Source organism: Oncorhynchus clarkii, chromosome 19, assembly GCF_045791955.1.
Source record: "Oncorhynchus clarkii lewisi isolate Uvic-CL-2024 chromosome 19, UVic_Ocla_1.0, whole genome shotgun sequence".
Taxonomy (NCBI): domain Eukaryota; kingdom Metazoa; phylum Chordata; class Actinopteri; order Salmoniformes; family Salmonidae; genus Oncorhynchus; species Oncorhynchus clarkii.
This window is the reverse complement of record NC_092165.1, coordinates 64,370,261-64,385,097: the sequence shown is the minus strand read 5'-3', so window position 1 is coordinate 64,385,097 and position 14,837 is coordinate 64,370,261. Positions and strand designations below refer to the sequence as shown.

Below are 14,837 nucleotides of genomic sequence, written 5' to 3'. Positions count from 1 at the left end.
TGAGTGGCCCAGCCAAAGCCCAGACTTGAATCCCATCAACAAAAATTAAGATTGCTGTTCACTGCCTCTTCCCATCTAACGTAACGGAGCTTGAGAAAATCTGCAGGGAAGAATGGTAGAAAATCACCAAATCCAGATGTATTCACTTTGTCATTATGGGGTATTGTGTCAAGATGGGTGAGAATAATTTTTTCAATTCAGGCTGTAACACAAAATGTGGTCGAAGAATATGCATACTTCCTGAAGGCATTGTACATACATCCTCTCTCTCTCTCTCTCTCTCTCTCTCTGTGTTTCTCTCTCTCTCTCTCTTCACCCCCAAGTTTCGATCAGTGTGTAGTGTAGTCTATGGAGCCCCAGGGCCAGGCCAGACTACTGGTAGCACAGCAGCAGGGAGAGACCCAGGGGAATGGTCCAGCCTAGGGCAGACAGGTAGAGGGGAGGGGCTCCATGGTCTAATAGCTCCGGCAGGGTTGAGTCTTCACCGTCATCACCCCACAGTCTATCCTTGTCATTCACCTGCATGGGGAGACACAAACTATGTTAGGAAGTAGCAGTTTAAACTGTATTTCAGTCACCTGGGGAAGAAGGGAATTGTTTGAACAAAAAGACAACACTACACCGCAAGTCTCCTGCACGTAATGCATTTACACAATAAGGATGGACTGAATTAGCGACTGCGATAGACTAGTGTCCTGTCCAGGAGGTGTCCTGTACATCAAGCTGTCTCTCCTGGTTCTCTCCTGTTACCTAATCATGGCTGTTAGAGCAGGTTCTCTCCTGTTACCTCGTCATGGCTGTTACAGCAGGTTCTCTCCTGTTATCTCATCATGGCTGTTACAGCAGGTTCTCTCCTGTTACCTCGTCATGGCTGTTACAGCAGGTTCTCTTCTGTTACCTCATCATGGCTGTTACAGCAGGTTCTCTCCTGTTACCTCGTCATGGCTGTTACAGCAGGTTCTCTCCTGTTACCTCATCATGGCTGTTACAGCAGGTTCTCTCCTGTTACCTCATCATGGCTGTTAGAGCAGGTTCTCTCCTGGTACCTCATCATGGCTGTTACAGCAGGTTCTCTCCTGTTACCTCATCATGGCTGTTAGAGCAGGTTCTCTCCTGGTACCTCATCATGGCTGTTACAGCAGGTTCTCTCCTGTTACCTCATCATGGATGTTACAGCAGGTTCTCTCCTGTTACCTCATCATGGCTGTTACAGCAGGTTCTCTCCTGTTACCTCATCATGGCTGTTAGAGCAGGTTCTCTCCTGTTACCTCATCATGGCTGTTAGAGCAGGTTCTCTCCTGTTACCTCATCATGGCTGTTACAGCAGGTTCTCTCCTGTTACCTCATCTCTCCTGTTACCTCATCATGGCTGTTAGAGCAGGTTCTCTCCTGTTACCTCATCATGGCTGTTACAGCGGGTTCTCTCCTGTTACCTCATCATGGCTGTTACAGCAGGTTCTCTCCTGTTACCTCATCATGGCTGTTAGAGCAGGTTCTCTCCTGGTACCTCATCATGGCTGTTACAGCAGGTTCTCTCCTGTTACCTCATCATGGCTGTTACAGCAGGTTCTCTCCTGTTACCTCATCTCTCCTGTTACCTCATCATGGCTTTTAGAGCAGGTTCTGTCCTGTTACCTCATCATGGCTGTTAGAGCAGGTTCTCTACTGTTACCTCATCATGGCTGTTACAGCGGGTTCGCTCCTGTTACCTCATCATGGCTGTTACAGCAGGTTCTCTCCTGTTACCTCATCATGGTTGTTACCTCATCATGGCTGTTATAGCAGGTTCTCTCCAGTTACCTCATCATGGCTGTTAGAGCAGGTTCTCTACCTGTTACCTCATCATGGCTGTTACAGCAGGTTCTCTCCTGTTACCTCATCATGGCTGTTAGAGCAGGCTCTCTCCTGTTACCTCATCATGGCTGTTAGAGCAGGTTCTCTACTGTTACCTCATCATGGCTGTTACAGCGGGTTCTCTCCTGTTACCTCATCATGGCTGTTACAGCAGGTTCTCTCCTGTTACCTCATCATGGTTGTTACCTCATCATGGCTGTTAAAGCAGGTTCTCTCCTGTTACCTCATCATGGCTGTTACAGCAGGTTCTCTCCTGTTACCTCATCATGGCTGTTACAGCAGGTTCTCTTCTGTTACCTCACCATGGCTGTTACAGCAGGTTCTCTCCTGTTACCTAATCTCTCCTGTTACCTCATCATGGCTGTTACAGCAGGTTCTCTCCTGTTACCTCATCATGGTTGTTACCTCGTCATGGCTGTTACAGCATCTTCTCTCCTGTTACCTCATCATGGCTGTTAGAGCAGGTTCTCTCCTGGTACCTCACCATGGCTGTTACAGCAGGTTCTCTCCTGTTACCTCATCATGGCTGTTACAGCAGGTTCTCTCCTGTTACCTCATCATCGCTGTTACAGCAGGTTCTCTCCTGTTACCTCATCATGGCTGTTACAGCAGGTTCTCTTCTGTTACCTCACCATGGCTGTTACAGCAGGTTCTCTCCTGTTACCTAATCTCTCCTGTTACCTCATCATGGCTGTTACAGCAGGTTCTCTCCTGTTACCTAATTATGGCTGTTAGAGCAGGTTCTCTCCTGTTACCTCATCATGGCTGTTACAGCAGGTTCGCTCCTGGTACCTCATCATGGCTGTTAGAGCAGGTTCTCTCCTGTTAACTCATCATGGCTGTTAGAGCAGGTTCTCTCCTGTTACCTCATCATGGCTGTTACAGCAGGTTCTTTCCTGTTACCTCATCATGGCTGTTACAGCAGGTTATCTCCTGTTACCTCATCATGGCTGTTACAGCAGGTTCTCTCCTGTTACCTCATCATGGCTGTTACAGCAGGTTCTCTCCTGTTACCTCATCGTGGCTGTTACAGCAGGTTCTCTCCTGTTACCTAATTTTGGCTGTTACAGCAGGTTCTCTCCTGTTACCTCATCATGGCTGTTACAGCAGGTTCTCTCCTGTTACCTCATCATGGCTGTTACAGCAGGTTCTCTCCTGTTACCTCATCGTGACTGTTACAGCAGGTTCTCTCCTGTTACCTCATCGTGGCTGTTACAGCAGGTTCTCTCCTGTTACCTAATTTTGGCTGTTAGAGCAGGTTCTCTCCTGTTACCTCATCATGGAACACACATTAGGGCTGTGTTCCAAATGACACCCTATGCACTACTTACCTGAGTGGGCATCTGTGCTCCCAAGACGTTAAGTTCAGTTTCCATAGTGATGCCAGAGACGGTGGTTGCCAGGCGCTGGATGTGGTTGTTGAGGGTAGTGTGAGCTGGGCCGGGCATGTCTGGTTGGCTTGCTGCTCCTGCGGAGAACTGCGTGCCTGTCCCATTCCCAAACGCTAGCATGGCTTGCCCTGTTCAGAATGACAGAGGACAGTCAAGTGAGGTAGGTAGGTAGGTAGGTAGGTAGGTAGGTAGGTAGGTAGGTAGGTAGGTAGGTAGGTGGGTGGGTGGGTGGGTGGGTGGGTAGGTAGGTAGTTGGGTAGGTAGATAGGGGTGTGTGTGTGTGTGTGTGTGTGGAGGCTCTAGTCCATGGGTCTCCAACATTTTCCAGCATGAGAGCTACTTTAAAAAATGAAACATGTCACAAGCTACTCATTTAGTCTTGAGGAGAGTTTACAGTGAAAGAACACCGTGTTTGAGGAGAGTGCACAGTTATGAACTTGAAATTGTATTAATAAACCAACTAGGCACACTTGGTCAGTCTTGAACAGTAACGGAATGGTTCATTAGATTTTCTTTGTATTATCTTTAACCAGATCTAATGTGTTATATTCTCCAATATTAATTTTACATTTCCACAAACTTCAAAGTGTTTACTTTCAAATGGTATCAAGAATATGCATATCCTTGCTTTAGGTCCTGAGCTACAGGCAGTTAGATTTGGGTAGAGGTGGATTCTATAAATCACAATCAGAAGAGTCAATGGCAATGCTTAAATCACATCAGAAGACCATTTTTGAGGTAAAAAAAAATGATAACACATTTAGATTTTTGACTGTAATTCCCCTTTCATTGTGCATCTAGCAAGAGAGGAATGTCAGTATTTCTGTGTTTCTGCTGTTAGGCCTACTGCTACAGCACATCATGGCAGAGTTGGCAAAATAATCGCCACCCAATTGATGCAAATAATTATTATACAGTATAGTTCTGTCAGCCTACTTTGTAGCTAACATGTAATTGAGAAGGTTTTTGGGGAAAGTGTTTCTGTCTCCCCACAAGACCGTTATCATTATTATTATTATTACATAACCCCGCAGGGTATACAGTCAATCACAGATTACAAAAGATAACCTGTCGCGGACATCAACGTCTTGCTCCCAGACACATTAAACAACTTTTTTTCTCGCTTTGAGCACAATACAGTACCACTGACAACGGCCCGCTACCAAAGCCTGTGGGCTCTCCTTCTCCGTGGCCAACGGCATCAAGTTTGCAGACGACACTACAGTGGTAGGCTTGATTACCAACAATGGCGAGACGGCCTACAGGGAAGAGGTGAGGGCCCTCGGAGTGTGTTGTCAGGAAAATAACCTCTTACTCAACGTCAACAAAACAAAGGAGATGATCATGGACTTCAGGAAACAGCAGAGGGAGCAGCCCCCTATCCACATCGACGGGACAGTAGTGGAGAGGGTGGAAAGTTCCTCGGCGTACATATCACTGACAAACTGAAATGTTCCACCCACACAGACAGCGTGGTGAAGAAGGCGGCTGAAGAAATTCGGCTTGTCACCAAAAACACTGCCGGGCTGTATCACCGCCTGGTATGGCAACTGCTCCGCCCACAACCGCAGGGCTCTCCAGAGGGTAGTGAGGTCTGCACAACGCATCACCGGGACCAAACTACCTGCCCTCCAGGACACCTACACCACCCGATGTCACAGGAAGGCCAAAAAGATCATCAAGGACAACAACCACCCGAGCCACTGCCTGTTCACCCCGCTATCATCCAGAAGGCGAGGTCAGTACAGGTGCATCAAAGCTGGGACTGAGAGACTGAAAAACAGCTTCTATCTCAAGGCCATCAGACTGTTAAACAGCCATCACTGACATTGAGTGGCTGCTGCCAACATACTGACTCAACTCCAGCCACTTTAATAATGGAAAAATTGATGTAATAAATGTATCACGAGCCACTTTAAACAATTCCACTTTATATAATGTTTACATACCCTACAATACTCATCTCGTATGTATATACTGTACTCTATACCATCTACTGCATCTTGCCTACGCCGTTTGGCCATCACTCATCCATATATTTATATGTACATATTCTTATCCCTTTACACTTGTGTATTTAAGGTAGTTGTTGTGAAATTGTTAGGTTAGATTACTTGTTAAGATATTACTGCATGGTCGGAACTAGAAGCACAAGCATTTCGCTGCACTCGCATTAACATCTGCTAACCATGTGTACAGTGCCTTGCGAAAGTATTCGGCCCCCTTGAACTTTGCGACCTTTTGCCACATTTCAGGCTTCAAACATAAAGATATAAAACTGTATTTTTTTGTGAAGAATCAACAACAAGTGGGACACAATCATGAAGTGGAACGACATTTATTGGATATTTCAAACTTTTTTAACAAATCAAAAACTGAAAAATTGGGCGTGCAAAATTATTCAGCCCCCTTAAGTTAATACTTTGTAGCGGCACCTTTTGCTGCGATTACAGCTGTAAGTCGCTTGGGGTATGTCTCTATCAGTTTTGCACATCGAGAGACTGACATTTTTTCCCATTCCTCCTTGCAAAACAGTTCTTTCCACAGATTCTCGATTGGATTCAGGTCTGGACTTTGACTTGGCCATTCTAACACCTGGATATGTTTATTTTTGAACCATTCCATTGTAGATTTTGCATTATGTTTTGGATCATTGTCTTGTTGGAAGACAAATCTCCGTCCCAGTCTCAGGTCTTTTGCAGACTCCATCAGGTTTTCTTCCAGAATGGTCCTGTATTTGGCTCCATCCATCTTCCCATCAATTTTAACCATCTTCCCTGTCCCTGCTGAAGAAAAGCAGGCCCAAACCATGATGCTGCCACCACCATGTTTGACAGTGGGGATGGTGTGTTCAGGGTGATGAGCTGTGTTGCTTTTACGCCAAACATAACGTTTTGCATTGTTGCCAAAATGTTTAATTTTGGTTTCATCTGACCAGAGCACCTTCTTCCACATGTTTGGTGTGTCTCCCAGGTGGCTTGTGGCAAACTTTAAACTACACTTTTTTATGGATATCTTTAAGAAATGGCTTTCTTCTTGCCACTCTTCCATAAAGGCCAGATTTGTGCAATATACGACTGATTGTTGTCCTATGGACAGAGTCTCCCACCTCAGCTGTAGATCTCTGCAGTTCATCCAGAGTGATCATGGGCCTCTTGGCTGCATCTCTGATCAGTCTTCTCCTTGTATGAGCTGAAAGTTTAGAGGGACGGCCAGGTCTTGGTAGATTTGCAGTGGTCTGATACTCCTTCCATTTCAATATTATCTCTTGCACAGTGCTCCTTGGGATGTTTAAAGCTTGGGAAATCTTTTTGTATCCAAATCCGGCTTTAAACTTCTTCACAACAGTATCTCGGACCTGCCTGGTGTGTTCCTTGTTCTTCATGATGCTCTCTGCGCTTTTAACGGACCTCTGAGACTATCACAGTGCAGGTGCATTTATACGGAGACTTGATTACACACAGGTGGATTGTATTTATCATCATTAGTCATTTAGGTCAACATTGGATCATTCAGAGATCCTCACTGAACTTCTGGAGAGAGTTTGCTGCACTGAAAGTAAAGGGGCTGAATAATTTTGCACACCCAATTTTTCAGTTTTTGATTTGTTAAAAAAGTTTGAAATATCCAATAAATGTTGTTCCACTTCATGATTGTGTCCCACTTGTTGTTGATTCTTCACAAAACAATACCGTTTTATATCTTTATGTTTGAAGCCTGAAATGTGGCAAAAGGTCGCAAAGTTCAAGGGGGCCGAATACTTTCGCAAGGCACTGTATGTGACAAATAACATTTGATTTGAGTAAAACATTTAAACGTGTTAACCCTCGCAAGGCTGCCGGTCCAGAAGGCATCCCTAGCCGCATCCTCAGAGAATGTGCAGATCAGCTGGCTGGTGTGTTTACGGACATATTCAACCAATCCCTATCCCATTCTGTTGTCCCCACATGCTTCAAGATGGCCACCATTGTTCCTGTACCCAAGAAGGCAAAGATAACTGAACTAAATGACTACCGCCCCGTAGTACTCACTTCCGTCATCATGAAGTGCTTTGAGAGGCTAGTCAAGGATCATATCACCTCCACCCTACCTGACACCCTGGACCCACTCCAATTTGCTTACCGCCCCAATAGGTCCACAAATGACGTAATCTCAACCACACTGCACACTGCCCTAACCCATCTGGACAAGATGAATACCTATGTGAGAATGCTTTTCATCGACTACAGCTCAGCATTTAACACCATAGTACCCTCCAAACTCGTCATCAAGCTCGAGACCCTGGGTCTCGACTCCGCCCTGTGCAACTGGGTACTGTACTTCCTGACGGGCCGCCCCCAGGTGGTGAGGGTAGGTAACAACATCTCCACCCCGCTGATCCACAACACTGGGGCCCCACAAGGGTGCGTTCTGAGCCCTCTCCTGTACTCCCTGTTCACCCATGACTGTGTGGCCATGCATGCCTCCAACTCAATCATCAAGTTTGCAGACGACACTACAGTGGTAGGCTTGATTACCAACAACAACGAGACGGCCTACAGGGAAGAGGTGAGGGCCCTCGGAGTGTGGTGTCAGGAAAATAACCTCTCACTCAATGTCAACAAAACAAAGGAGATGATTGTGGATTTCAGGAAACGGCAGAGGGAGCCCCCCCCATCCACATCGACGAGCAGGGGTGGAGAAGGTGGATCGATTTTAAGTTCCTCGGCGTACACATCACTGACAAACTGAAATCCACCCACACAACCTCAGGAGGCTTAAGAAATGTGGCTTGTCATCTAAAACACTCACAAACTTTGACAGATGCACAATCGAGAGCATCCTGTCGGGCTGTATCACCGCCTGGTATGGCAATTGTACCGCCCTCAACTGCAAGGCTCTCCAGAGAGTGAGGTCTGCACAACGCATCACCGGGGGGAAACTACCTGCCCTCCAGGACTCCTACAGCACCCGATGTCACAGGAAGGCCAAAAAGATCATCAAGGACAACAACCACCCGAGCCACTGCCTGTTCACCCCGCTATCATCCAGACGGCGAGGTCAGTACAGGTGCATCAAAGCTGGGACCGAGAGACTGAAAAACAGCTTCTATCTCAAGGGCATCAGACTGTTAAACAGCCACCACTAACATAGAGAGGCTGTTGCCTACATACAGACTCAACTCTCTGGCCACTTAAGTAAATGGACTTAATAAAGGCATCACTAGTCACTTTATATAACGCCACTTTAATAATGTTTACATATCCTACATTACTCGTCTCATATGTACAGTTGAAGTCTGAAGTTTACATACACCTAAGCCAAGTACATTTAAACTCAGTTTCACAATTCCTGACATTTAATCCTAGTAACAATTCCCTGTTTTAGGTCAGTTAGGATCACCACTTTATTTTAAGAATGTGAAATATCAGAATAATAAGAGATAATTATTTATTTTAGGATTTATTTATTTCATCACATGCACTTTTCACACCAAAGTACGTTCATCTCTAGGAGACAGAATGAGTCTCCTTCCTGAGCGGTATGCCGGCTGCGTGGGCACATCGTGTTTATACTTGCGTACTATTGTTTGTACAGATGAATGTGGTACCTTCAGGCATTTGGAAATTGCTCCCAAGGATGAACCAGACTTGAGGAGGTCTACAATTTTTGTCTGAGGTCTTGGCTGATTTCTATTGAATTTCCCATGATGTGAAGCAAAGAAGCACTGAGTTTGAAGGCAGGCCTTGAAATACATCCACAAGTACACCTCCAATTGGCTCAAATTATGTCAATTAGCCTATCAGAAGCTTCTAATGCCATGATACCATATTCTAGAAACTTCCAAGCTGTTTAAAGGTACAGTCAATTTAGTGTATGTAAACTTCTGACCCACTGAAATGGTGATACAGTGAATTATAAGTGAAATAATCTGTCTGTAAACAATTGTTGGAAAAATGACCTATGTCATGCACAAAGTAGATGTCCTAAACGACTTGCCAAAATATAGTTTGTTAATTGTGGAGTGGTTGAAAAACACTTAGGTTGGAGTCATTAAAACCCGTATGTAAACTTCTGACTTCAACTGTACATGCACCACATAGACAGATGGGCAATATTGCTGGGAAAAAAATGGCTTTTTAAGCCAATAGTGGCTAACCATGGGTGGGAAAAGTAAATCTACCTGTGGGAGAGCCCTGGCTTAACTATCTTAACTAACTTATCTACCTGTTGGAGAGCCCTGGCTTAACTATCTTATCTACCTGTTGGAGAGCCCTGGCTTAACTACCTTAACTAACTTAATTACCTGTTGGAGAGCCCTGGCTTAACTACCTTAACTAACTTATCTACCTGTTGGAGAGCCCTGGCTTAACTACCTTAACTCATGTCTCTATTTGTTGGAGAGCCCTGGCTTTACTACCTTAACTAACTTATCTACATGTTGGAGAGCACTGGCTTAACTACCTTAACTAATTTATCTACCTGTTGGAGAGCACTGGCTTAACTACCTTAACTAATTTATCTACCTGTTGGAGAGCCCTGGCTTAACTACCTTAACTAACTTATCTACATGTTGGAGAGCCCTGGCTTAACTACCTTAACTCACTTATCTACCTGTTGGAGAGCCCTGGCTTAACTACCTTAACTCATTTATCTACCTGTTGGAGAGCCCTGGCTTAACTACCTTAACTGATGAGGAATCTCCAGAGAGGCAGCTGAACTAACACCAGTTTATTGTACAGTATGTTGAGGGGCTGAAACACTTGTCCATAGTGTTAGTGGTGTTATGGCAGACAATGTTGATGGTGTTGCATGAATTTGTCAGTGTTACTACAGTTGGAGTGTTTTGGCGGCAGTGTTACTACATTTATAGTGTGTTGTTGTTGATTGACAGTGTTTCTACGGTTACTATAGTGCACGTTGACTGGTGCTGTCACTCACTCAGGCAGATGTTGTCATGGAAATATTCCAGGAAGTCATCGCACTGCTCCCTGTGGTTCCCGGAGGCAGAGCACGAACACCACGGACCCACATTAGACGTCGAGTTATCCAGGTAGTTAGGCGTTATTGTACTGCCTGGAGAGAGAGAAGGCGGGAGGGTGAGAGAGAGGCAGGGCGGGAGGGTGAGAGAGAGGCAGGGCGGAAGGGTGAGAGAGAGGCAGGGCGGGAGGGTGAGAGAGAGAAGGCGGGAGGGTGAGAGAGAGGCAGGGCGGGAGGGTGAGAGAGAGGCAGGGCGGGAGGGTGAGAGAGAGGCAGGGCGGGAGGGAGGGATAGAAGGTGGGGGGAGAGATGTGAAATGAGACATCTATGCAACATTTAAAATACACAATCAGATGGGGAATCTAATTGTGCAACCCTGTTGGTTGAGGCAGACTGCTCTGACACACATATGTTGTTTGAGGCAGACTGCTCTGACATATGTTGGTTGAGACCGACTGCTCTGACACACATATGTTGTTTGAGGCAGACTGCTCTGACATATGTTGGTTGAGGCAGACTGCTCAGACACACATGTTGGTTGAGGCAGACTGCTCTGACACACACATGTTGGTTGAGGCAGACTGCTCTGACACACATATGTTGTTTGAGGCAGACTGCTCTGACATATGTTGGTTGAGGCAGACTGCTCTGACATATGTTGGTTGAGACAGACTGCACTGACATATGTTGGTTGAGACCGACTGCTCTGACACACATATGTTGGTTGAGACAGACATGTTGTTTGAGGCAGACTGCCCTGACACACATATGTTGTTTGAGGCAGACTGCTCTGACATATGTTGTTTGAGGCAGACTGCCCTGACACACATATGTTGTTTGAGGCAGACTGCTCTGACATATGTTGGTTGAGGCAGACTGCTCTGACACACATATGTTGTTTGAGGCAGACTGCCCTGACACACATATGTTGGTTGAGGCAGACTGCTCTGACATATGTTGGTTGAGGCAGACTGCTCTGACACACACATGTTGGTTGAGGCAGACTGCTCTGACACACACATGTTGGTTGAGGCAGACTGCTCTGACACACATATGTTGTTTGAGGCAGACTGCTCTGACACACATATGTTGGTTGAGACAGACTGCTCTGTGCATATGTTGGTTGAGGCAGACTGCTCAGACATGTTGGTTGAGGCAGACTGCTCAGACACACATGTTGGTTGAGGCAGACTGCTCTGACACACATATGTTGGTTGAGGCAGACTGCTCTGACACACATATGTTGTTTGAGGCAGACTGCCCTGACACACATATGTTGGTTGAGGCAGACTGCTCTGACATATGTTTTTTGAGGCAGACTGCTCTGACACACATATGTTGTTTGAGGCAGACTGCTCTGACACACATATGTTGGTTGAGACAGACTGCTCTGTGCATATGTTGGTTGAGACAGACTGCTCTGACATATGTTGTTTGAGGCAGACTGCTCTGACACACACATGTTGGTTGAGGCAGACTGCTCAGACATGTTGGTTGAGGCAGACTGCTCAGACACACATGTTGGTTGAGGCAGACTGCTCTGACACACATATGTTGGTTGAGGCAGACTGCTCTGACACACATATGTTGTTTGAGGCAGACTGCCCTGACACACATATGTTGGTTGAGGCAGACTGCTCTGACATATGTTGTTTGAGGCAGACTGCTCTGACACACATATGTTGGATGAGACAGACTGCTCTGACACACATATGTTGTTTGAGGCAGACTGCTCTGACACACATATGTTGGTTGAGACAGACTGCTCTGACATATGTTGTTTGAGGCAGACTGCTCTGACACACATATGTTGTTTGAGGCAGACTGCTCTGACACACATATGTTGGTTGAGGCAGACTGCCCTGACACACATATGTTGTTTGAGGCAGACTGCTCTGACATATGTTGTTTGAGGCAGACTGCCCTGACACACATATGTTGTTTGAGGCAGACTGCTCTGACATATGTTGGTTGAGGCAGACTGCTCTGACACACATATGTTGTTTGAGGCAGACTGCCCTGACACACATATGTTGGTTGAGGCAGACTGCTCTGACATATGTTGGTTGAGGTCCGACTGCTCTGACACACATATGTTGGTTGAGACAGACTGCTCTGACACACATATGTTGTTTGAGGCAGACTGCTCTGACACACATATGTTGGTTGAGACAGACTGCTCTGTGCATATGTTGGTTGAGACAGACTGCTCTGACATATGTTGTTTGAGGCAGACTGCTCTGACACACATATGTTGGTTGAGGCAGACTGCTCAGACATGTTGGTTGAGGCAGACTGCTCAGACACACATGTTGGTTGAGGCAGACTGCTCTGACACACATATGTTGGTTGAGGCAGACTGCTCTGACACACATATGTTGTTTGAGGCAGACTGCTCTGACACACATATGTTGGTTGAGACAGACCGCTCTGACATATGTTGGTTGAGACAGACTGCTCTGACATATGTTGTTTGAGGCAGACTGCTCTGACACACATATGTTGGTTGAGGCAGACTGCTCAGAAACACATGTTGGTTGAGGCAGACTGCTCTGACACACATATGTTGGTTGAGGCAGACTGCTCTGACACACATATGTTGGTTGAGGCAGACTGCTCTGACACACATATGTTGTTTGAGGCAGACTGCTCTGACACACATGTTGGTTGAGACAGACTGCTCTGACATATGTTGTTTGAGACAGACTGCTCTGACACACATATGTTGGTTGAGGCAGACTGCTCTGACATATGTTGGTTGAGGCAGACTGCTCAGACACACATGTTGGTTGAGACAGACTGCTCTGACATATGTTGGTTGAGGCAGACTGCTCAGACACACATGTTGGTTGAGGCAGACTGCTCTGACACACATGTGTTAGTTGAGGCAGACTGCTCTGACACATGTTGGTTGAGGCAGACTGCTCTGACACAAATATTCACATGTTGCACTACTGTCACGTTCTGACCTTAGTTATTTTATTATGTCTTTGTTTTAGTATGGTCAGGGCGTGAGTTGGGTGGGTAGTCTATGTTCCGTTTTCTATGTTGTGTTTGCGTTTGGCCTGGTGTGGTTCTCAATCAGAGGCAGGTGTCGTTAGTTGTCTCTGATTGAGAATCATACTTAGGTAGCCTTTTCCCACTTGTGCTTCGTAGGTGTTTATTTTCTGTTCTGTGTTTTATTTCACCGGTCAGTTCATTTGTCGTTTTATTGTTTTTGTTTCAGTGTTCACTATTCGTATTAAAAATCAAGATGAACACTTACCACGCTGCGCTTTGGACCTCTCCTTCATACGATGACCGTTACAACTACTAATAGTCTTAAATATAAATGTTCTGTTTCAAAATAACAATTCCCAGAGCATATTGTTTTCCACAGACTATGAACGGGGAATATTTAATGATAGAAGATGAAAGCCTTGTTGAGTTTTGAGACTAAAGCTTCAGTTGGAGAAGACAGGTGAGCTGTGTTTGTGTGCAGAAACACCCTAACCCACAGTGTCTGTGTGCAGAAACACCCTAACCCACAGTATTTGTTTGTGGGTTGACTGGTTTTCTGGGCTTCATCCCAAATAGCACCCTATCACCTATATAGTATACTTAGGCAAAATAGGGTGCCATTTGGGATGAAGCCCTGGAAAATGTGTTGTGTTTTCTCTCTGTTGAATGGGGGAATGTTTGGAGACAGAGCCTTGCAGCTATCTTGATGATTCTTCAAATGTACCTCCATCCAATTCTCTCTGGCCCCTAGGCACCTAACAGCAAGTATCTCTCAGTCTACTGTTAGTTGAGATTTTCTCCCGGTCTCTAACTCCATCTTGCTTTTAACAGTTGAGGGCTGATGAATACCCTGCATTTGGTTTAACCAGGGCTCTCCAACAGGTAGATAAGGTAGTTAAGCCAGGACTCTCCAACAGGTAGATAAGGTAGTTAAGCCAGGGCTCTCCAACAGGCAGATAGTTAAGCCAGGGCTCTCCAACAGGTAGATAGTTAAGCCAGGGCTCTCCAACAGGTAGATAGTTAAGCCAGGGCTCTCCAACAGGTAGATAGTTAAGCCAGGGCTCTCCAACAGGTAGATAGTTAAGCCAGGGCTCTCCAACAGGTAGAGAAGTTAGTTAAGGTAGTTAAGCCAGGGCTCTCCAACAGGTAGATAGTTAAGCCAGGGCTCTCCAACAGGTAGATAGTTAAGCCAGGGCTCTCCAACAGGTAGATAGTTAAGCCAGGGCTCTCCAACAGGTAGATAGTTAAGCCAGGGCTCTCCAACAGGTAGATAGTTAAGCCAGGGTTCTCCAACAGGTAGATAGTTAAGCCAGGGCTCTCCAACAGGTAGATAGTTAAGCCAGGGCTCTCCAACAGGTAGATAGTTAAGCCAGGGCTCTCCAACTGGTAGATAGTTAAGCCAGGGCTCTCCAGCAGGTAGGTAGTTAAGCCTGGGCTCTCCAACAGGTAGGTAGTTAAGCCTGGGCTCTCCAACAGGTAGATAGTTAAGCCTGGCCTCTCCAACAGGTAGGTAGTTAAGCCTGGCCTCTCCAACAGGTAGGTAGTTAAGCCAGGGCTCTCCAACAGGTAGGTAGTTAAGCCTGGCCTCTCCAACAGGTAGGTAGTTAAGCCAGGGCTCTCCAACAGGTAGAT

At 46.0% G+C, this 14,837-nt stretch overlaps 1 protein-coding gene across 1 annotated transcript in view; it reads right to left on the bottom strand.

Annotated features, from left to right (window-relative positions):
- Nucleotides 1-372: 372 nt before the first annotated feature.
- Nucleotides 373-14,837, bottom strand: part of LOC139374553 (GDNF family receptor alpha-4-like) — a 63,359-nt gene continuing 48,894 nt past the window's right edge. The window contains exons 7-9 of the mRNA XM_071115546.1: nt 10,167-10,301; nt 3,186-3,373; nt 373-519 (exon numbers count right to left, since the gene is read on the bottom strand). Coding sequence (XP_070971647.1) covers nt 373-519; nt 3,186-3,373; nt 10,167-10,301 — 470 coding nt within the window. The remainder of the gene's footprint in view (nt 520-3,185; nt 3,374-10,166; nt 10,302-14,837) is intronic.